The sequence below is a fragment of the Tyto alba genome, unplaced genomic scaffold (assembly GCF_018691265.1).
Source record: "Tyto alba isolate M040663 unplaced genomic scaffold, T.alba_DEE_v4.0 Super-Scaffold_48, whole genome shotgun sequence".
NCBI classification, from domain to species: Eukaryota; Metazoa; Chordata; class Aves; order Strigiformes; family Tytonidae; genus Tyto; species Tyto alba.
Genome location: NW_024881324.1, coordinates 727,838 through 750,616, shown reverse-complemented (window position 1 = coordinate 750,616; position 22,779 = coordinate 727,838). Strand labels below are relative to the sequence as shown.

Sequence of the window (22,779 nt, the reverse complement as noted above, 5' to 3'; positions counted from 1 at the left end):
AAAAATTAAAAGGGAATTATTTGCAAAGACTCTAGCTGTGGTGTACTTGGCCTCACCTTTGCCTTGTCCATTCCAAAGGCAAGAACAGAAATTCAGAAAAGGCTGTTTGTTTGGAGAGGCTGTTTGTTTCGGTCTGTTTCCCCATGGCGAGAAGAAAGATGCAGTGAATCCCAAAGGTTTCTTGACTGTGGTACACTTTCAGATCCCAGCTGCTCCTGGAAACTTTTTGAAGGCAAGATACATCTTGCCCCCCTCCCACTGTATGAGGTTAGAGGATTAATTCAAGATGGGCTTCTAGGCTCCAGCCATCAAGGAAAGACAAGTGTGTCTGGATTTGCCCATTCTCTCAGTTGACAGTGAAATTAGAAATCTAGCTTAGACTAGATGCTGAAGTATTGGATGTATCAGGTGTGTAATTCCTGCCTTGAATTATAACATTTCTTATTCTGAAATGGAGATGTATTTTTGATGGAGAGCTAGAAGCCAGCTCCAGAAACACAGTGATACTGTTTGCTCCTAAGTACTTTCTTGATCAATATAGCTCTGCTGTCTATTCTGAAGGCTCATTGCAGTTCCTCAGTTGGCTTTGCAGGTTTGTTCAGAAAATTTCCTTCAAATTCAAAGGCTTTCAGTTGGCTTAGGCAAGCACTTGTCAGCATCTTATGATTTTTATTTTATTTTTTTCCTGGTGGATGGTGAAAGACTCTTGGCGTTTTAGTTGGCTGCATTTGGCTGTCACTGGTGTTGGATTAATTTTTTTAAGCTGAAACCAATAAACTACACAGTGAGTTTACACATGCATATTCTTGATTGTATGGAAATAGGTAAAAGGAAAATATTCATAGTAAAAAACGCATCCCATATTCTTTGCTGTCCTTTTCCCTGCCAGTTTAGCAGTTACATGAATACTTCTCTCATTTGAGCGCCAGACTGGTTGAAAGTGATTGTTTCCTGGGACTTAACATCTGAAGAATTACGCTCATAACATATTTAAAGCTTAACCTAATCTTCCAACAGAGTTTAGCTGAGCTAGCCGTGTATATACTTTGAATGTTTTTTTCTAATACACTAAGAATTTGACCAGCATGCCATTCATATTACAACTGATCCATGTCATAATCCTCTCAGATCAAGATGATTAAAGAATTTCTTAATGTTGAAAGAATTTTGTGCAGGATTTAAATTCACTGCTTCTTAGAGCAAATCCAGTAGACTGAGAGCTGGTGTTTTGGTTTTTGTAACCTATAAGGCATGCTATTAATGTTGTGATTGGACTCTAATTGCACTGGTAGAAACTTAAATAATATTGAATATGTTAGATGTAACAGTAATTGCAACTAGAAATGCGAGGTTTAAAGATTAGACCAGTGCAGCTCATCCAGCAGAATTTGGGCTTATGAAAATGACACCAAGGGCACACGTAATTATCAGCATCTTGGTTTAAGTTTGTTTTGTTGTTTTTTGGTTTTGTTTCATTGCTGTTTTTTTTGGTTTGTTTTGTTTTTAAAAAAAGAACACAAAAACAACAACAAAAAACCCCCAGCAAACAAAACCCAGACCTACTTATTTTTTGGTTTGCACCACATTCTGTAAAGAGCGTATGGTCAGAAGATGAACAGGAAAGTAGTAAATTCAGAAGCATAGTGGAAAATTCTTGTAAGGGAGCACCCTCATTTTAAAGCCTATTCAAATACAGCAGTTTAATTGTCATATGGCTTGCAAAGTAACTCCCTGCCCAAACTATAAAACAAATTCTAGAGATAATAGAATGTTATGTACTATACTGGAGATGGGCTGAGCCTCTTGAGATTTAGTTTTGAGTATTACGAGGTCTTTGAAGGTGGCGATCATTTCAGTTTCCTGGTTTTGCTGTTGGCTAAAAAAAGGAAGAAAAAGGCCAACCCTTAATTCAAGGAAAAGCTGCCCAGACAGGTATGGCAGCCACTCCTGATACCATGCTCTGAATTTCTTTCAATAAAATTATGAACTTGCCAGAGAATATAAACATGGACTGCTGAGTATCAGCTGTGCACTGTGAGCCAGAACGGTTGTCCATGTTTTTCTGCTGACAACTTTCAGGGTTAAAAAACTCTCTGTAGTTAAAACATAGTCTGTATCACTGCTGTGTTGTCAAAAGCAGGCAGAAACTGTGCTGAAGAGAGATAGATCATTTTGTTTCTTATTTGCAGAGATTTTACAGGACCTGCAGGTTTATGCCTCACATAATAGGAGATAAAATTGCAATTTAGAGCAAGACATGAGGAGCCTTGTTGCTGTTAGTGTGTATTGTTGCAGTGCTGAATCTTGGCAGCCAGGATATACTAATGCCAGTGGGGAACTGAGATGATGGTAAATCTTGCCGCCTCTTTCTTGGAGCACATGGGGAGTTTGTTTTTAGTAAAATGGATACATTGCAAAACATAAACCAGGCAAATAGTACTTGGCAAGAGGAAAGCCATGCTGCTTAACTGGCTGCAGGAGGGAGTGTAGAGGTACTACTGATGCTCAGTTTGGAATGATGACCAGTGCAGGCATTACGAGGCTTTTGCATTTGCTTTGTGACAGTTTAGCCCTTAAGACCCAGCTGTACCCAAGAGAAGGCTGAGTTTTGGAACAGGCATGAAATTAAAAACGATGTGGCTGAACAGGAGCTGTTTGATTCATTTCAAAATGCAAATGGTCTTAATGATCTGTCATTTAAATAAAGGAATACATTAGATGCTTAGAAACATGGAGAATAAATGAGGTGAATGACCAAAGTAGAGAGAGGGAAGAAAAAACAACGTATTACAACATGCAGACCTTTCTTATATCTGTTTCTGGATAAAGGCGAGTGAGCTATTGCAGCTGACTGAGGCAGCTTTCCCTTTGCTCCAGCATTGCCACATTTGCCATCAGTAAAGGAGGTTGCTCATGCAAGGGTGACCTCTAGAAGCTCCTTCTGCCATTTCTGTTGAGGTAATCAGATGTCAACAATCCATAATGGTGTGAAACTTTATCAGAAATTCAGTATTTTCCGAAGAGAGGAACTAACTGCTTAGAAGCTAGAGGCTGCAATAGTGTCAGGTGAAGAAAAATACATATTTTTTAATATTCCCAACAGTTTCATTTGTATATTGCTACCAGTTTCTTTTTAATTCCATTACTTTTGATGACAGAAGTCACAGGCTCACACACACATGCAAACCTATCACCAAGGCAGTGGTTTGTTGTTAGAAATGGGCTTTGTACAACAGGGATACTTTGAAATTAAAAAGCAAAACAAACAAACAAGCAAAAAAACAAACAAAAACCCCACAACCAAACAAAAAAAAACAGAAAGGGCAATTATTTTGTAGACAGGCATAAACGCACATGTCCTCCCTATTCCTCATAGCAACCTATTCAATATAATCAGCCACAGATTTTTCATATTTTGTTTTTAATTTGACTTAATGTTTTTATGAGGCAGCCTCTGTGGTAAGTCACATTAATTTTTTTGTTTGCAGTCACATTAACTTCCTTGCTTACATACAGAGCTTTCAGTTAGTAAATGCCTCTGATTTCCATAAAATAGTCAGACAGGCTATTATTACAGTGATTTTTTTTTTTTTTTTAATCCCTACTGCTAAACTTCAATCAGTTTCAAATTTGAAGAGCATTAATGACTGGATAATGTAATTTGTGAAACCAGCTGAGGACTGAGCTGTTTACTATAGACCTTGGCCAAGTACAAAATCAGTAACCCCACACCCTGTCGATCAACCATCATCCTTTCTAAGGTTCCGATCCAAACCTGACCACTCTGCCTTTCTCCTCCCCATAGCCTCTGAACGTGATTTCCAAAGAGCTAAGCCTTCTGATGACATCTTCCCTCGTGTAATTTCACCACCTTTTTCTGCTGAAAATGTTCTCTTGTTCTTACTATTGCTGTGACTCCATTGCTGCTAGCTGGAGAGATTAGCCATAAAGTAGGTGCCAGTGTTTTGGCAGCTGTATCATTGGACTTTGCTTAGAGCAGGTCAAGTTGGTTCACTGCTTTTTTGAGACACTAGCTACCTCTCTTCAGTAGAACTGTTGTCAGGCTCCCAGTGTTCCCTTTCCTGGTAACCCTCACGGGGCTTTGGGGAATTCAGAGCTTGAAGCAGTTAGGATCCTCTTGATATTGCATCAGTCTTTCTTTCAGTTGGATTATGGAGAAGAGGTGAGAGGGAGCGTAATTCTTGAAGAAGCTCCACAGGAAAGCACTTGTGGTTGCAGTTTTCATTCATCCCTTCTGCCCGAAGCCAAAAAATGCTGTAAAAATTCTTTCCCCAGACTGTGGAGCCACTATCAACAGCCTTACTAAATATTGTTTGTTGTAGGAAAAAATAGTAAGAAGTCAAGAAAAATACTTGCCTGATAACAATGAGCATTTTTTCATTGTTGCTTTTTGCTGCACCGCTGTCACAAATGAGTATGTGTGGGAGCATCTGAACATAGAAATTCAATTGCAGAGAGGTACTAGTAAAATGACATTCCTCTTCTCAGGATTTCCTGAAGGAAGATTCCTTTTAAAAGCTTAAATTGGCACAGGTACCTGCTGGCTTGTTCTTTCCTTCCCTCTGATTCTTTCAAGCCTCTACTGGTCAGCTGCACATAACCCATTTTTCTGCCCTCCTGACAGTGTGCTGGGCCCCATTTCTTTCCTTAATTTCCACCCGTGTTTCCTCATTTTTCTCTTTGCTCTTGCACAGTTCCTCATTCCACACATTCATTCTAACAGTACTGTGCCCTCGTCATCTTCCTCCATGCCCATATCCTCCAGCCTCTGCATATCCTCTCTCCCGTTGGCTCCTCCTCTTGAATAGCTTTTCCCTCTTGTGATCCGTTCTTTGCCCTTTTGCGGGTTCTACTTTCCCCTTCTTGCCGGAATTACTGAACGTGACTGATTTAAAATAATCAGAAATAATGGGAGATGTTTAAGTTACCTTCACTTCTCTCTGTATAGGGTATAAAGAACAGTGGTGATTTTTAGCTCAAGACAGTCTGTTTTCACACAGTGACTGTCAAAACCTGAAAAATTCCAGTCTCTTCTGGTTGTCTGGACGCCATGGAAAGCTATCCTCACAGAGGATCAGGAGACTCTCAAAAATATTTCGCTTGGGCTGTTGACAGAAGCAGCACTTACTGTGGCAGGGAGAAATGAGAACTTCACTGAAATAAATTCTCTGACTTACACTCGTCAGCAAAGCTGTAGGGACACATTTTGGAGCTCAAAGTGCCCTGGAATCCTTTGCTGCCATCACATTCTGCTCAACTTTGAGCCAATGGGTAGAGTATGCCGCAGCTTGACTGTAGGTTTGGACCTCCCTTCCTTTCTTACCTCCTTTTAGAGCTCTTCTGCTCCAGGGTTGGCATGACCCTGACTGGGGCAAATTCTCAATTAGTTTGAGGCACAGAAATTCAGGACTAGCTCTTGTATGAGGAGCATGTTTGAGCTACAGTATTTTAGGGGTAGACATTTGGGGGTACCATTTGGGGTAGACATAAGTGTTCCATCTAATGGAAGTGCTGGGAATTCTCTTTTCAGGCAGAGACATTACTTATTTTGAACCTCAGTAGAGATTGCAATATAAGCCCATAACAACATAAAATGAAGACTTGCAAAAATGGCTTTAGGTGTAATTTATAGCATTTTCTAAAATGTCTTCTTGTTTTTTCCTCCCTTAGAGATGTGTGTAGAAACTGACTAGTGACTCAGAGATGTGAAATATTTCATCAGTAAGATTTTTTTTTGTGCTTTTTTTTTTCCCCCAAAGCAAAAATAATTTCTGAAATATTACCTATAAAATATGAGGCAAAATTACCCAACCTAACACATTTGCTTGGGAGGTGCTGAGTAACTCGCAGCACTGATAATAGTGCTTAATGTGGTCTGCAAACTCCTGCTGACAAGATCTTGACACAGAATCATATAAACAAGTAGTGTGTTGGCCTTTCACTCAGCTGCCGTCTTCCACATATTTGAAAATTCATATGCAAAAGGTGTAAATACTTCTGGGTGAAGTAGAGTAGCAATACTAATGTTGACATTTAAGCTATTTTATTAATGCTCCATTTAATCAAGTTAATTTTTTAAAAATTATTTTACAATTTTTGTATTTCTTTTGTGTTTTGGTACCAAAACACAAGAGTATGTGTCCTACTGTAAGACTAATTTAATTCCTTGCCATTTTCTTTGGAATTCTTTATTCGCGTAAGTGTTACAACTTTCTCATTTTTTGGTTAGTGTCATTTTTTTTCCTCACCTGTTTTGGCACATTTCAGACCTAAGTATTTTTATTCCTTCCGTGGCTATTAATGGCACATGATTTTTGGACATTTATCTTCCATACTGTCATGTTTGTGCAGAGCTAAAGAATTCATTTCCACTTTGTTGTCAATTTTCTTATTTCTTAAATATTTTTTTCTTTTCCTTTTATGACCACAAATCTTTTCTGCCATCCTTTCAGAAACCAACTAACCATCTTTTGCGTTGTATGCATTTGAAATATTATATTCTTTAACTACTTGTTTTCTTCAAAGAATATAGCTGTTCTGAAAATGGAATAATTTGCTATTTTGTCTGACAATGCTGTCCTTGAAGGTTTTGTTTTGTTTTGTTTTGTTTTTTACTTCTGTGGTTGCTATTCTTTCCCACTGCAGCCTGCCATCTATTTCTGGCATCTTCCACTCTGTGGAAGAGGAGACATGATATTTCACTTCAGAGTGCTTTCCGTGCAAGACAATGAACAGTGATATCCTTGAGAGATGCTGGCAGGCTGTGCAGAGCTCTTTTCAGTTAATCTCTTTTAATTTATGACTAGCTTTCTGGTCAGACACCTGTTAGTAAGTGCTTAGAGGAAATCCCATGGAGATTTCAGTTTTTGCTTATTGAAATCCCCCTGCTACTAGCTTTTTGGGTACACTGTTCTGAATGGGAAAATTGTTTGCATGGCCCAGGTAGAAACTTCTTGTCTTGCTCTCCCTCTCCCTCTTCCTGGTGTCATGATTAAGGTTTTTGAAAATACTGCACGCCTGTCTCCTTGTGCTGGGTCATTCAGCATAGCTCTGAGGCTGATCTACTCTTCTAAGGAGAGGAGTTTTAAAATTGAGAATCATCAAGTCTTGAGATAAATTTTGTGGAGTTGGCCTCCTGAGCCAACACGTGTTCATCTCCCTTGTACTTCTTTTGCCCTGCTGGGGAAAAACCCAATGAGAATTGCCTCTGCACCAAAATCCTTTTACCTCTAGAGGCCAGACAGTCCCCATTTTAGTTGAAAGACTTGAGGATCTTGAAGGCAAAGGTGCTATTACAGATTCTAAATGGAATTATAGTGATATTAAATGCAGTTCTCTCAGACGCTGATTTGACTTTTTATAGTTGAGTGAGACAAGGAATCCAGGGCAAGGTGTAGTGGGGTTTGAGCTGGGTTAGCAGCCAACCACCGCAGATGGTCATAAGCAAAAGGCAGACTTGTTAGGGGAAAACCAAAAAAACCATACATTTATTACAGACGCTAACAACACGTAACAGAGTAGGACGGTGAGCAGCATTGCCACATCTTGAGAACACCTTCCCCCCACCCCTCCCTTCTTCCCGGGCTCAGCTCTGCTCCTGATATCTCTACCTCCTCCCCCAGCGGTGCAGGGGCAGGGAATGGGGGGTGCAGGCAGTGCTGCCACTTCTTCTATCTTCAGTGGAGGGGGGGGAGGTTCTGGAACTTGCTCCCCCTGTTCCATCGTGGTCCCCCTCTCCCAGAAGACAATCCTCCATAGGATTCTCTCTCCCACGGCTGCAGCCCTTCCCAAGCTGCTCCAGCATGGCAACGCCTGCACGCTGCAATCCTCCCAGCGCTAAATTACAGCAGCAGGGCTGCCTTTTCCCACGAGACCCCGGCCTTCTTTGGGCACAGAACCTTGATCATCCAGGTGAAAAAAAACACAGGCCACAAATCAACGTCTGCTCCACCGTAGATCTCCATGGGTGGCAGGGGGGGCCGCCCTGCCGTCTCCCCACAGGGTACAGGGGGGTCTCTGCTCCGGCACACCTCCCCCCTCCTTCCTTCCTCCGTTCCTCCACTGACCTTGGTGTTAATGCAGCTGCCCCAACTCCTCCTCACCAGTCCCACTGCTCGTCACCACGTCCCTTCTTAAATATGTTATTGCAGAGGCGCAGCTGATGGGCTCAGTTTTGGTGCAGAGGTGGAGCTGGGGGAGCTTTGAGAAGCTTCTCACAGGGGCCACCCCGATAGCCCCCTCCCCTGCTACCAAAAAACCCCACCACTCACTCAAACCCAGGACAATGGGGTAGAGAGGTTCCAGCGGGACTGATGCTCAAGTGTTCAGCCTGCTGTGCCCATCAGAAAATCTCTCCTGAGAAGCAGCCAGTGGGGCCACTCTGGAATATCATTGTGGTGTTCCATAGACTTACACATTTCTGCCTCTTCATTCCAAGCGGTGAAAAAGGCTTTAATTTCTGGTGCTCTGGTCCATGAAGTGTCAGTAGACATCTAAGGCCACCTGGATGAGCTGGCACCTCCCCTCCACTTAGCCATTTGCAGTGGTACAGTATGCCTCAGAATTTTGTTCCCCGGGTAAACTCTTTCCTTGGCTTATGTAGTGATGAGAAAGTAACTGGAAAACTTAGCTTCCAGAGTAGTCAGTGCTGTCTCTTTATGCCGGTGGGGTCCGGATTCCTCAAAGTCTTGGGGTTTTTATCCATTATTTTTCCTCCTCAATGTTTCCGTGAATGATTCAGGGCTACAATAAGGCTATTTATTTAAGTGTCCAGCAATGCAGATCAATTTGCACGGACAGTTGATATTATCAGGTTCACATCCTTTTATGAAGAATTAAGAGACAGTCCAAACCAGCAGAAATATTTTTTCCTCTTTCTTATTCTAGTTACTTATTATGTTGGATATGAACACATCAGCATAGGATCATCTGTCTTTCCTAGACAGACAGAGAGAGAAGAGGAGTAAACTGTGCTTTTTTCTCCTCTGTTTTCAGTTTGGAGAGAAGGGAGAGAGGCATATGCGTCACTTGGAAATTGTTTGTTTTCTGTATGTACCTGTCTTCACTTTCCCAGTTAGCTGATACTGAAAGACCTGTATTAGAAAATTTGAAGGCTTCTAGTTATTACTTACACTTACGGGGAAAACAAAATCTCAAACTGAATGGTGTAAAATCCTTGCATCTTTGAATATTATTGTAACCATTAACCTTGTTAGCTAGGAGTATGTGCTTTTTTAATGTGGATGTGGAGTCTCAGCTATAATTCTACTTGCACGTGCCCAGGGGTGGGGAGTAGCATTAATCCCAACTGTTTCTGTTCCATCTTTTACTCCTGTCCTGGTTCCCCATGTTTGTTTGTGATCCAGAGCCTGAGATTTTTGTTAGATGTGTGTTATAATGCTAATTACTAGAGGGTGCTATCACTGACTGTAGAAAGGGAAGTAATATATTGTTGTTGTAATGTATTAAGTTCACTGCTGACATTTGCCAGAAGTGAAGGAATGTCAGATCCTAGGGCTTTTGGTCTCTGTTCCCTTTCCCAAATGGTGTGGCATGTAAGTATTTGTTATTAAAAAGGAAAGGAAAACAAACTGTCAATAATGGAAGACTGAAAACTTGCTTAAAGAAACTGTGGTCAGCTCAGAAAGCTGCTATCAGAAACAAAATTGACTGCAGTTCAGCCGTTATGCCACACGGTGTCGGACTGAACGCCCTTCCACTCTGTATCTTCCCCATTGTAGGTGAAGATCTTTTCAAAGCCAGAGAAGAGAGGTCTGAAATGTGGGGGGCACCTGAAGTCCAGGAAGATGAAGATACTCGTGTAGAAGTTCCACTGGACCAGGTATTGATCGACCTTTAAATAAATGGCTTTTTCTTTTAGGATCACATATTATGTGTTTTCTTTCCCCAGTTTCTTTCAAGTGTACAGCATAATTCTGTGGGGATGACTGTAATAGCTCAACGATACAGCTTCTTTTATGGGAGCTTAAGCAAATCTTCCTTTATATGTTAATGTGTCAAATATCAGTTACCTTTTCATCAGCTTCAGAACTGCCCTGAGAGCCTGGGTAGGGCCTTAGAGAATCCAGACTCCCCACTGTCACAACCTACCAAATAGATCCACCGAGGTCACAATCCCTTTATACTGGTGGAGCAGTGTAAAAGGGAGTATGGCACAAAATCAAGGTCAGAATCCCAGAAGTCCTGAACCACAAACAGGCATGGATTTATCTGATTTTCACTAATGATGCCCACACTGTCTTCTGTTGGAACAACATGGTACTTAGTTGACCAACTTTTTTATCGTAAGACACGCAATAAATAGTTCTTCATAACTAAACATAAGATTATATCCCCTTTGTTTTACTTCGATTTGTTTTTTAAACTCCTGTGAACTGAAATAATACAAGAAGGAGGTAAGTTAAAGTTTATTCCAATGAAGTGGAGAGTAGAACTGCTTAAATTATTTGCTGAAAAAATACTTTTTTTTTTTTTTTTTGTATTTCCTGCGAGTTGCTCACAAGACAGTCCTCTTTTTTATCTTACATGTTTGCAGGAATTTGCCACCTTGTTCATCTTTGCCTCTGGTCCACAAGATGTTGCACTGTTCTTTTGGGGTCTCTTGATAATGGCTTGGGGCCAGCCACCTAGGGCACAAGATAATATTTCTCATCCATGCTGCAGTGTAAGGAATCTCAGTTTACCCAGCAGCTTCCTCAGGCTATAAATCTTCCCAACAGCATCATGGATTCTTGGGCATTTTTCTGAATTCCTGGTGATCAGCTCAGTGCTGAGGAACAGTTGTTAGTGTGAGACTGTAAACAAATGGGAGGGAGGGAGTTAAAAATAGTTTATAGATACACTCTAATTACCCAGGGTAACATGATGGAGCACAAACAATCCAGGAGATTTCTGGAGTGTGTTGGAGACAATTTTTTGACGTAGGCAGTGAGATACATGATTAGGAGAGGCATTCTGCTGGATTTGCTGCTCATGATTAAGGAGAAACTGGTTGGGGATGTGATAGTGGCAGACTTAGTTGCAGTGGCCATGAGGCAGTAGGGTTTAAGACCCTAAAGAAAGTGGGGATGGCAAATAACAAAATAAAAATCTTGGAGTTCAGAAGAGTGGAGTTTGGCTTGTTTGGGAAACTGGTAGGCAGGATCCTGTGTGAGGCTGCCCCGACGTGCACAAGAACACAGGAGATCTGGTTGATCTCCAGGAATATCTTTCTTAAAGCACAAGAACTATACCAGTGCGCAAGAAAACAAGCAAGCATAGCAGGAGGCTGGTTTGAACAGAGGACTCCTGACCCCATACTCAAAGAGGTAGAGTGTGGTAGGTGGGAGAGAGGATGAACTGCTAAGGACCGGTATAGAGACATTGCCTGGGTGTGCAGGGATGGAATTAGGGAAGCCAAAGCTTGTCGAGAACTGGAAACTGATGGATGCAATTGGGAATAACCAATATGGATTTACTATGAGCAAATCATGCTTAACTAACCTCTGCCTCAGTGATGAAATAATTGGCACTGTGGATGAAGGGATGTGGAGTGGCTGGAAGCAAATAGTCACGTTGTGAGCGATGGAGACCGAGGGGCCTCACAACTGAAGCTGTTGTGAAGGACATGTGCAAGGTCAAAAGAGATAAGGAAATTGGGGTTTTGAGAAACTGCCTATGTAGCAGAGAAGGTAAGGAGGTTGGAATGTAAAAAACAAGATAACAAGAGGGAGAAACAGAATGTAGATACGGCAGAGCAAGGTGTGTGAACAAACAGCTTTAGCCTATTAGCAACCAAAACGTAACGTGTGCGCTTTGTGCTAGTGTACAAATCGCTGTGTATCCTTTAATAAAGTGTCATTAACTTGATCACACTGATTGTGCATGTTGTGTCCGAGACTTCCGCATCAAAGGGAGAGCAGTTATTGTCATTTATCTTGCTTTCAGCATAGACTTCCATATTTGGAGGAGAAATCAGAAGAAGTGGGGTAGATGTGGGGAGGAAGATATCCTTAAGAAATGTAGTGCCTGGATTTGTGGGCTACAAGGTGGGTGAAAAACTGGCTGGTTCAGTGGGACTTAAGAGGTCAGTTGGTTGAAATATAACTGGCCCCTCTTTATGCATGGAAGTCCTCAGGGTTTGACACTGGGTCTGATACTTTTTAACATGTCAGTCGGTAACGTGGATGCTGACATGGGATGCAGCCTTACCCAGGCCCAGTAGTAAAGCCAAAGTGTCCGTATCAACCGATATGCAGGGCTGCCTTTCAGGGCAACCTCAGCAGCTCGAAGAAATGGGCTGACTCATGAAGTTCAAGGAAGAGAAGTACGAAGTTGGGCACCTGGAACACAGTAACTGTGTCTTGGTACAGTCTTGGCACAGGTAGGCTAGGGAGCACCTGCAGAAAGGGCCATGCAGCTCCTGTGGCTAGCAAGTTGATGAGGAGTTGGCAGTGATCCCTTTTGGTGATGAGCTAGTAAAAGCACAGCCAGCACATCAAGGGAACAGATGTTATTCCTTGACTTGGCACCTCTGAGGTTGCACCTAGAATATTTTGTCTCATTTTGAGTCCTTCCCAGTACAAGAGAGATACTTACAAGCAGGAGAGTCCAGCACAGCAACACACTGAAGAGTTTAGGGGGCTAGAACTTAGGACACAAGGAGAAGCTTAGGGAACTGGGTTTGTTTCATCTTCAAGGCTAAGCAAAAGAAGGCAGATCAAACTTCTCTCTTCAGCTACAGGTGGAGTAACAGAGGAGATGGGGCCAGGCTTTTCTCTGTGTTGCACAGCAAAAGGATGAGGCAATGGTCAAAAGTTGCAGCAAGGAAAATTCTAATTGGATGTAAGAAAAATGTTTTCAGCAGTGAGAACTCTAAGCGCCTTCCTGGCCAGAGAGGGTGGGGAATCTTTGTCTTTGGTGATACTTAAAACTGAGCCAGACAGGGCCTCAATCTACTTACTTTTACTTTGAAGTTAGTGCAGTGTGGTGCTGGCCTACATGAACTCTAGAGCAGTAGTCTTCAAAGTGGAGTGTGCACAGCCCAGTGGGTGTGTGCAAGACAATCCATTGGGGTGTAAGAAGAAAATGTAGAACTTCAGTAGTACAGGTATATAATTTACCAATAAATAAATAAACATATATTGGGGGTTCATGCTCAAAAATCTTTTACCAATAGGGGTGTGCAATCAAACCAGTTTGGAGACTACTGTCCTACAGGAACATAACTTTTCTGTGATTCTCTATTTGACCATCTTTGATTATTTTAGCCCTATAATCAACTTTTTTTAGTAAGCTTTGGTTTTTTGTGCTTACTGTTTAGTTGACTGATTTTTTTTTTCAATTTATTTCTATCAGTTAAAAGAATATTAGACGTATATACATTTTGCTTTTCCCCTTTAAAAAAATACCTGAGAGGAAAATAGAAGTTTCATGATTTTACACTTTGTATATCAATTTCTGCCTGCATTACTAATCTGTACATTAACAAAAGCCACATACGAAATTGCTGCTGTAGCCATTTTGAAGAATGGTGCCATACCATCTGAAAAAAAGCCCTGGATCTCTGAATTTTATTTTAGGCTACTGTTTTTAAGAGGATCATTCTCTGTGATTTATGCACTTTAATGGGAAAGAGCTCAGCTATTTTATAGATGCTCTTGAACATGTGTGAAGGAGGTGATTGAAAGAGGCAAGAGCATGACTGTCCTGGGCCCTGATGTAAGGAATGCTACAGCTGTTTCTTTTCACAGCAAATACCTGTCCCAGCCTCAGAGACTTAGGTATTAAACATCGTTGGGCTCATCAACCCTCTTAATTGCAGTTGTCCTTGTGAGGTGTTGTGATAATTAGGATATGTTGGGTTGTACTGATAGTACTGACATTGGGGAAGAACATGCTGCCGGTTGTCTTAATCTTTGTTTCTTATGACATCCTGAAGTATATCCTGCCCTGGTCTTGACAGTATAATAATAAAATTGAGAAATGATTAGCCTGCTTATTGGCCTGTGAAGGTGTGTGAAGAACTCCTCCGGGTAGCGTAAAGCATTTGACAGTGTAAATTTGGTTGTCAGGTCTTAGTTTTTAGGTTGACTGCAATTCATATGAAATCCAAGAGCCCTGGAAACGCCCGCCTTGCTTCTCCACGGAGATCCTACAGCACCGGCACCAGCTCTGCCCATTCTGCTGTGTGTCTCACTGGTTTGCCTCGGCCAGAGGATTGTGACCATCACTGGGGAGAGGAAAATAGTTAATTCTCCACCACCACTTCTGTACTTGGCAGTGGTAGCTGTGGTTGTTGATACGGTTGACAGTGAGCATCCGATGTGCTTGCGATTATCTCTAAGCTCGTGTACCAAGGCCCATGCATTGTCCTCAGATGGAAATATTTTTCAGTTGCTACCAACTGATTTTGCTGCGTGGACAAGGAACTGGAAACAGGTGTGTTTGGGGGGGAAGCAAAATTTAAAAATCAGTCATGCACACTATTAGTAATCTCATTTTCATGTTTTTAGAAAAGCCAAACAAAGCACCAGAATTTATTGCAACTCAAGCCGTAGTTTATTTCTCATTTTAAAACTTCATGTCTAGTTTCCTAGGTGATCTGGCAAGAAGCCAGGTCCTTCTGAGTAGCACTGAGTACTTTTTATTCCCAGATAACTGAGGTTACTCAGACCTTGGAAGCATTTATCATTTACGTGTTCAGGTTATTATTACTAACCATTTAAAATAGTTTTAAATTATGTGATATAAAGTTTTATAGCTTTTTCTTATCTGAACTGCAGTTTCTGTTATTTCTAGAAATACGGAAAAGGACAGACAGCCAGGGCTTGGCTGTTTTACATAATGCATAAATATTTACATGCCGCCTTTTACTAGAATGCTGACACTTCTGATATGCTATCATTTCCATCAGCCACATAAATGAGGTGGTGAAGATAGAGCTCAGTCTTTTTTTATGCACCTTCTCTGTCTTGCCATTTGAAGTACACCACTGAGAAAATGCCAGATTAGCCATTAATTGAACTTAGTGTAATACTGGCTAGACACCTGCTTATGTCCTAGTCTGTAAAATGCTGTCTGCCAGCTGAGAACACATTAAAAGAACAGGATTTGCTTTACTCCAGACAAGCTGATGGCTGTAATTGAACATCAAGGAGGAAAAAAATCAGTGTTTTGCCTAAAACCAAACCAGACCCTTCCGTTCTATATTTTGTACTGAGACTTCAGCTTCCAAATACAAACGGAACAGTTTCTTCTTTTGACATGCAGACTCACTCCAGGTTGGTTGTTTACATCACTGTGTCAGCATCTGTGGGAAGTGATGACAGACAATTGTGCAAGTAGCTAAGGAACAAGGTAGTTTTATTGCAGTTCTTGGCAGGGATGCAGCAAAACAATACCAATTTCTTGTCTGAGATGGTAATTAAGTGCGTTACTTTGAGTTTGCTGATAATAAATAAATATATTCAAAGTAATAGTTGTAGTAATAAACATTGTAGTAATATGCTCAGCTACCTTGAAATTTTCAGTTGCTATAAAAAATTATACGTGCACCGATGGGATTTGTTTTACTGATCTTGTTTTGTACTATTATTTTTCAGGCAACTTAGCTTGACTGGTCAAGTTAAAGTAGTTGAAATTTGAATGCTGTTTCATGCCAGTTCCCTGTGAGCCTTCAGCAAGTTTCTGGGTACCATTCAAACATGAATTTTGAACCCTGCACTTATCTTCTATGTTACTGAGTTTTAACTCTTAAAAAAGTTGCATCCACCCCTATTTTAGACAGATAAGGTCTAATGTGTCTAGCTGGAGTAGCACCTTAGGAAGATACTGCCCCTCAAATGTCCATTGTGCTTCTGTGCCAAAGACTGCTTTTGCAGCAATGAAACCAGGAAAAGCATATACATTAGGATACATATGTTTACATACCTTCTTCTGAGTCAAGTCTACAGACCTTCTGCAGCCCAAAATGAGGCCCCATACTAAAGCAGTTGGGGCAAGGACAGAGACTCTTCTGATTGTAGCCACTATCAGGCAGTAACAAAATCCTGGAAATAATAATAGCCTGGGTGACTGCAACAGTTTGCTGAGGAAGTCTGGGTTTACTTTCCTTCTTTTCTTACCGTCTCTTCATTTGGTGTTTGTAATGTCATAGCAAGCAAAACCAAAACCAATTACTTCTGGCTAGTGGTGTGTTGGGTGCATTTAATTTGTCCCTGTTTCTGGTCAGAATCCAGAGCTGCTCATTTCCTTAGCAAACTGAAAACCAACTAGGAGGTCACGTGTAAGACTAGCAGGTAACTTCTGAGAGTTTATGGATCTACAGATTCTTTGCTATCTTTATGTGCTGGAGGTTACCAAAGCTGCCTCAAGTTTGCTTTGGATGGTACCTTCTTTGAAGGTGGCTGTAAAGACTTGGCTTGCTTAATTTTTATCTTAATGGTAGCAAGGCCAGTTTGATGTTACCAGATCAAAGTGAGTCAGGGAGGCTTGAATAAACACCCAGAGACTGCTGTACTTCAAAAATTATTTATGGAACCATTATTTATCTGGTCAGGTAACCATGTAATACTTTTACTAATTTGTCATTCTGTGGATTATTACAACACAGTAACTTGACCTTTTTGAAGCTGTGGAATTGTGAACTGGCATAACGTCTTACGTTGCTACTTAGATATCAAAACAGAAGCAAGGTGTTTCTTTAAGAGGCTTCAATCAGTTGCTGAACTGGCTTTTACTAGTATGTTGAAGGTGATGAGAGAAGTATTTTGAAATGTTGGTATTAGTGAGGGAAAGAGATTTTTAGAAGACATAACTTACAGATAACTGACTGCATAAAGGAGCTTCTAGTAATAATAACATTCCAAACACTTTTGAGTAAGAGATAATCTATTGCTCTCAGCTTGTTTGCTTTAGAGTCTGATGAGTCTGTGTGGGAGGCGGACACCCTGTGGGGATTTTTTTCCCCTTTATTTTAACTCAACCTTCAGCACAAGTACATAAGTTGCCTTGGTGCACTGAACAGTCAGGTGGATCTTTGAAGCTGAAACTGGAAGACAAATGACAAAAACTAGATAGTATCTGCATCAGTCTTCCAGGCTGTCATGAAATTATGCTGCTAGCAGCTTTATCTATAGTGAGTTTTGACTTGCTCTTCTTCAGTATGGGAGAAGATCCTGCTCTTTCCATCTGCTGGTCTGTCGTTGTGTAGGAAAAACAAGTCCTAACCATGCCATCCTATGTAGGGGAAGTTGGGAAGGGGGATGGTGTTGTGGAAGCACCTCATCCCTCGGGATGCAAAGGAGACAGTCTGCACAACAGGACTGTTGGCATGGCCTGGCCTGGCCCATAGGTAAAATGCCTCTTGGGGAGCAGTTTGTGTGATAGTGCTGTGTGATACTTTATTGTGACAGGACTTTATAAACAAGTACATACTAAATCCTAGAATGTTGGAGAACCTGGAATAGCTGGAACAAAATAGCTGTTGCTGTATTAATTAAATCTAGCTTATTCCAGTTGTTTTGAGTATGGTCAAATGGATTAACCCAGTGTAATACACTTAAATCTCACTGCCACAGTTTTTATGTAGAATAAGAGTGCATTATGGGGTGATAGTATAGAAGCATCATTTTCTGTCCACGTAGACAAACCTCAAATTAGCGTACTTACTCCCCAGTAGTGATGTAATTGTGATTTTGATGCCTGTCATGTTTCAGAATTGCATGGAGCATTCTGATTAAAAATGCCTCATAACGCTGCTGCTTTTCCTTTCACCAGAGGCCAGCAGAAACTGTAGATGAAGAAGAAAATGCAGAGGAGGAAGATGACAGGGGAGAGGAGGTATATAAAGGAGAAAAAGAATACCTGGAAGCGAATGGGGAGGAAAGTGGAGAAACTGTTAAAGAAAGAAGTGAAGTGGAAGAAAACAAGAAGAAACTAAATGAGAATTATGAAGATGAAGCAGAAGAAACAGATACTGTTGACCAAGCAGAGGAAGAGGAACTTACCCATTTAAACGGCAAGAAAAATCAAGAAAATGGGGAGGGGATGGAGCACTCAAACTACCAAGGTGATCTTCAGCCCGAAGAAGAAATAAAAGAGGAGAATTCAGAAAGTCAGAACCAGGCAAGTTCTTTCCATTTGTTCTTAAGTTATTGCTCCTTATATATCTCAGCCTCAGGCTTCCCAGACAGCCTCTAAGTAGCTGACTTCCGATATGGTTCTGAGAGCATTTACAAGGACTTCAGTTTGTGGAAAAGCTATTTTCCATCTGTCTAGTTCAGTTCCATCAGTAATTACATTATATGCCCTCCAACTGAGAAAGCAGATGTTTCTCACTATTTGACAAATCTGCATCTCTTGCTTTCCTGAGTATGCTGAATTTTGAAAAAAAAAAAAAAAAAAAAAAAAGTAACCTTGCAATTTCCAGAAAAGCATAATCTTTATATATTTCCACATTACATTGTCCTTTAGGACAGAGCAGGGGGATGTGTTCGTGAGACCACAGTGCTTCATTATTTTGATGAGTTGACTTTCACAGAAGTTGCATTTCATCAAGGACTCTTGCCATTGCTTTGTGGAAGTTTCATCTCCGCTTCTTAGAAATTGGAAAAAACATTGGAGATTAACATGATCCTCAAAGCAAGGGACTTTAGTCGGTTTAAAAGCAACTACCCTATTAATTTAGGAGACGCAGTAACATGCTGTTGGCTTAGATGGTGGCAGACAGACCAGAAAGATAAAGTGGACTACCCTGACTGTCAGATCAGCGAACAGAATGTGGGAAACAAAGTGTTTTGTTTGATGGGGAGAATGCAGATCTGGGAAGAGTGGGATTCATGAGTGTCAGAAGCAGAACAACTTGCTGCATATTCCCTGCCTATAAGCTTGCCAAAAAACTGATTTTTCCTCTGCTTCTTGTGACACTAGAAATGGTTCCTTGCACCTGGCCACTGGCCTTTCTTCTGTTTCTGTATGACACCCAAAAACATTTTTCAATTAAGAGAGCTGAGTAAAGAGACATTTTCTTGGGCCCTGAATTTATTCTGTGCTTGATGTATTGGGGCTTTTTGTTTGTTTTTAAAAAAGCTAAAGTTATTTATTAAGTGGAAAGACTGAGTCAGCATTCACTCTAATTGGATATGTGGGTAACTGGATACTTGATGAAAGAACTGGGGGGGAACCTCTAATTTGAGTACTTTCTCCTTTGGAAGGTACATAAGGTAAATATAAATGCTAATGTGATCACTCTCGGAAAACATGTTTTCACGCTAAGAATAACTTGCGGAAATTTTAGTATGAAGTGCTAACACTGTATTGAAATTAAGTGAAATCTTTGTTACCCAAGGCAGTTAACATTACCTGTCCTTTTTCTCTAGGTTGATTCTCATCTTGAAAAAACATCCACAAATCCAAGGGTAACAATCACCAGCCCCCAGGAAAGTGAAAAAAATGAGCAGAGCAATGACTACGCTGCAGTTGCATAGATAGAAAAAAATGTAATGAGCAGAAAATGAAAGATTATAATATTTTAAATAGAAAATGTTATTTTTTGTGATTGGTAACATATAATGGGAAGACAGGTTGAGTACCCACCTATTGAGTCTTGAGATGATAATGCCATGTGGACTGATAAAGAAAACAAACATTAATAGCTACTAGAAGAACACAGAATTATTTTCACAAGGTGAGATTTTCCGATAGCATTTGAGAGGGGAAATACAAGAGTACTGTAGAGAAGTATTAGAAAGAAATTCACTATTCTGTGGTATAAGATGGTTAGCAGTAATAGAATAACCACAAAAATAACACTGTTCCAGAAAAAGGAAAATAAACCCACCCAAATTCAACGTCAAAACTTCTTTGCAGATTTGTTCAGAAAAGAGAAAAAACTTTTGACTTTTCCTGCGGACATACATAGTTTTTCCTTTAAAATTTCACATGGTATGGATGATTTCCAGGCATAACATTAAGGTATAATGAGAATATGTTCCTCACTTAATGGACTCTTGCCGACAAAAACTGGTGTACTGTAATGAGGTGTCAGTCCTAATGTTATTAAATAGTGGATTTTCAGTATATTAATTAGAACTGTTAGTTTTAAAATTCATAAATAGCACTTATTTAGCATTATAAATGAATGTAGACAGCCTACAATACTACTGCTTGTTCCCATTTACAGCAAGTTTTGTTGATTGTCTTGCACCAGTTCACTAAAAGTGAATTGTTATCGTAGTGAAAAAAAAGTGAAGGAAGAGTATGTAGAAGATTAGTTTAAAAAGTTGAGTTTGGATGGATTTGTAATTCAGTCTATGTGAAATTTAATTTATTAATAAAAAAGAATGAATAGGCCTGGATTCAGACTGAAATTACCACAAAAGCGTTGCTGTCAGTGGAGTCATTTTAATATGAAATATGTTAGGATGAGCCCACCAGTTTTCTGTAAAAGTCAGCAACAGTTGCTGCATCGATGAATCCTTTACGTAGCCTTAATGGTTGGAGGTGTGTCATCATCTTTTTGAGCAAGCTGGCTCCTGGTAGGCTGTGGCTTAATTTGCCTTCGTAAAGAAGGCATTGATCCACATTATTAGTACTGTTAATGACACCAATTCCATTGCTCTTATTGTTTCTCTGTTAGTAATGGGAGTAATTTGTAGTTCATAGAAATACAGCCCTGAGCATAGTTTCATGAATTATACGGAAGAAAAAGTGGGGTTCCTTGTTGTTAGTGCTGGGAGATTATTGCTATGAGAAACTAAATGTCATTTTTGTTGATTTCATGCCATTAAGATAAAAATGACATTTATGAACTAATTGAACTTGAAGCACTGTTTGAGGAATGTGAAGAACCTGAAATACATACAAACATCTTCCCTTTTTCTACGATTAAATATGTTTTTCCAATGGAATATAAATATGTAGAGATCCTTCAGCATATTTCTGAGTATTGGCAATGTAAGTATAAACCCTATAATGCTAAAACCCACCTGAACAGGGTTAGTACAGTCTGCCCTGTGGCATCTCTGAATTGTCTATGATTAGTGTGTCCTTTGTTGAACTGTCTGACAAAGATCTGAGGGAATATTACATTTGTGATCAATTCAAAATAAGCTCCTAGTGTAGCCAAGGTCTTAAGCAAGTATGCCTGCTTCTTTTGTTTGATACAGCAGTTAAACCCATGCTCAAATATTTTGATTTCACTGGGATTTAAGAAGACATTTGAACTTAAGCAGAAGTAAAAAAACAACTGACTGTCCTCTCTCTCCCACCTCCCAAAAAACAAAAAACAAACACACGCACAAAAAAATAAACAAACAAAAACAAAAAAACAAAACCAACCCCCAGCATTAATAAAATAGCTGTACATGATAGTGTGGAACATTGGCACACAGAAATCCTCTAGGTAGCTTTAGAGTTAATCCTGCACTGGAATAATACATGCAATAGCATTAAAAGCCCTCAGACAATAATTACCCAGCCAGAGAAGGCAGGTCTGTCTTCTCAGGGAATTTCAGGGAAGTTACCCACTGAACCTTCTGTGCAAAGCTGAGCAGGGAAGATGGCTAATGCTGTGTCTTTGCTCGCTCAGAGCTGCAGAGCTCATGTGCTTCTCAGCAAGCCTGGCCTTCAGTGTGTTGCCAAATGAAGGCAAATGCCAGCGGTCTGGTGTTGCCGTTCCCGGGAACGGGCTCCTTGCTGGAAGTTAACGGTGGACCCAAGCCAGGGCTCTGCTTGCCGTCATTAAGACTTGAACAACCTCCGAGATGTTCTGCATCCTCAAAAGTTTGAAGACAAATCGACACCCAGAAGTACCCGATGGAGACCGTTTGGAGAACGTTTGCCTCAAAATGTTGTACCTAGAAACGCGGTTTAGGAGAAACTGAGGGATGCACATGGTGACACTTTTCTCCCCTTGGTTTCTACTTGCAGTCGCTGTCTTCCAACAGTTTCTGTCATTTCTTCCCTCTTCCCCAAATGTTCTGTGTCTTCGATGCTTAGAAGATTTGCAGATGTCAATAAGAGTAATTTAAAAGCTTAAACTAAATTCTAAGGAAGCATAATATAATCTTTTTTTTTTCTTTTTCATGGGATCATGAAACCCTATGAGTGTTATTCAGCTTTTAGAATGTTTTCTTGTAAGAAAGACAGGATGTATTTCTTCAGAATAGCAAATCAGACTTTTTGGAAATGGAGAGATAACCATTTTATCATTCACCTGACAGCACTGACAATGTGGATTTTGTATCAGGTTCTTTTATAGAGAGAAATTAGTTTATGCATAACAAATAATTCTGATGTGAAAGTAGAAATGAAACAAGGAGCATACAGGTGCACTTGCTGATAGTTTTTCCATCTGGATTTGCTGTGTGTGATGGCTTAACTCAGTTTTATATGAGAAATACATTATTTTGTTAAGCTTATGCAATGTTATTTTATTAAGCTTATATGCAACAGTTCTGAGGGGTTTTTTAAGACTTGATTTCTTGGTTTTATTTTTAAAAACAATTTGATATTAAAGAGAACTAGCATACAGATATTCTTGTGTTTTGTCTCATATCAAGGTCTGTTTGTTAAGTCTGTCTTTGGGTGACTGGCTTTATAGACCTGGTGATTTTGCAGCTGATAGGATTCTTCCCTAACTGGAAATAAACAAACAAAACAAAACAAAACAAAACCAAAGCAAAAAAACTACATCAGATTTGGTAGTTTTGGTATTGCAACCGTGAAAGAAAATAGGCTGACAATGTAACTGTTAGT

The 22,779-nt window shown here is 40.3% G+C and overlaps 1 protein-coding gene across 2 annotated transcripts in view; it reads left to right on the top strand.

Moving 5' to 3' along the window:
- DCDC2 (doublecortin domain containing 2) overlaps positions 1 to 22,558 on the top strand; it is a 67,081-nt gene extending 44,523 nt beyond the window's left edge. For both annotated transcript variants that reach the window (XM_032998824.1, XM_032998827.2), the window contains exons 8-10: positions 9,762 to 9,862; positions 17,800 to 18,147; positions 19,401 to 22,558. In XM_032998824.1, the coding sequence (XP_032854715.1) occupies positions 9,762 to 9,862; positions 17,800 to 18,147; positions 19,401 to 19,508 (557 nt within the window). In that variant the 3' untranslated portion in view covers positions 19,509 to 22,558. The remainder of the gene's footprint in view (positions 1 to 9,761; positions 9,863 to 17,799; positions 18,148 to 19,400) is intronic.
- The last annotated feature ends 221 nt before the right edge of the window (positions 22,559 to 22,779 follow it).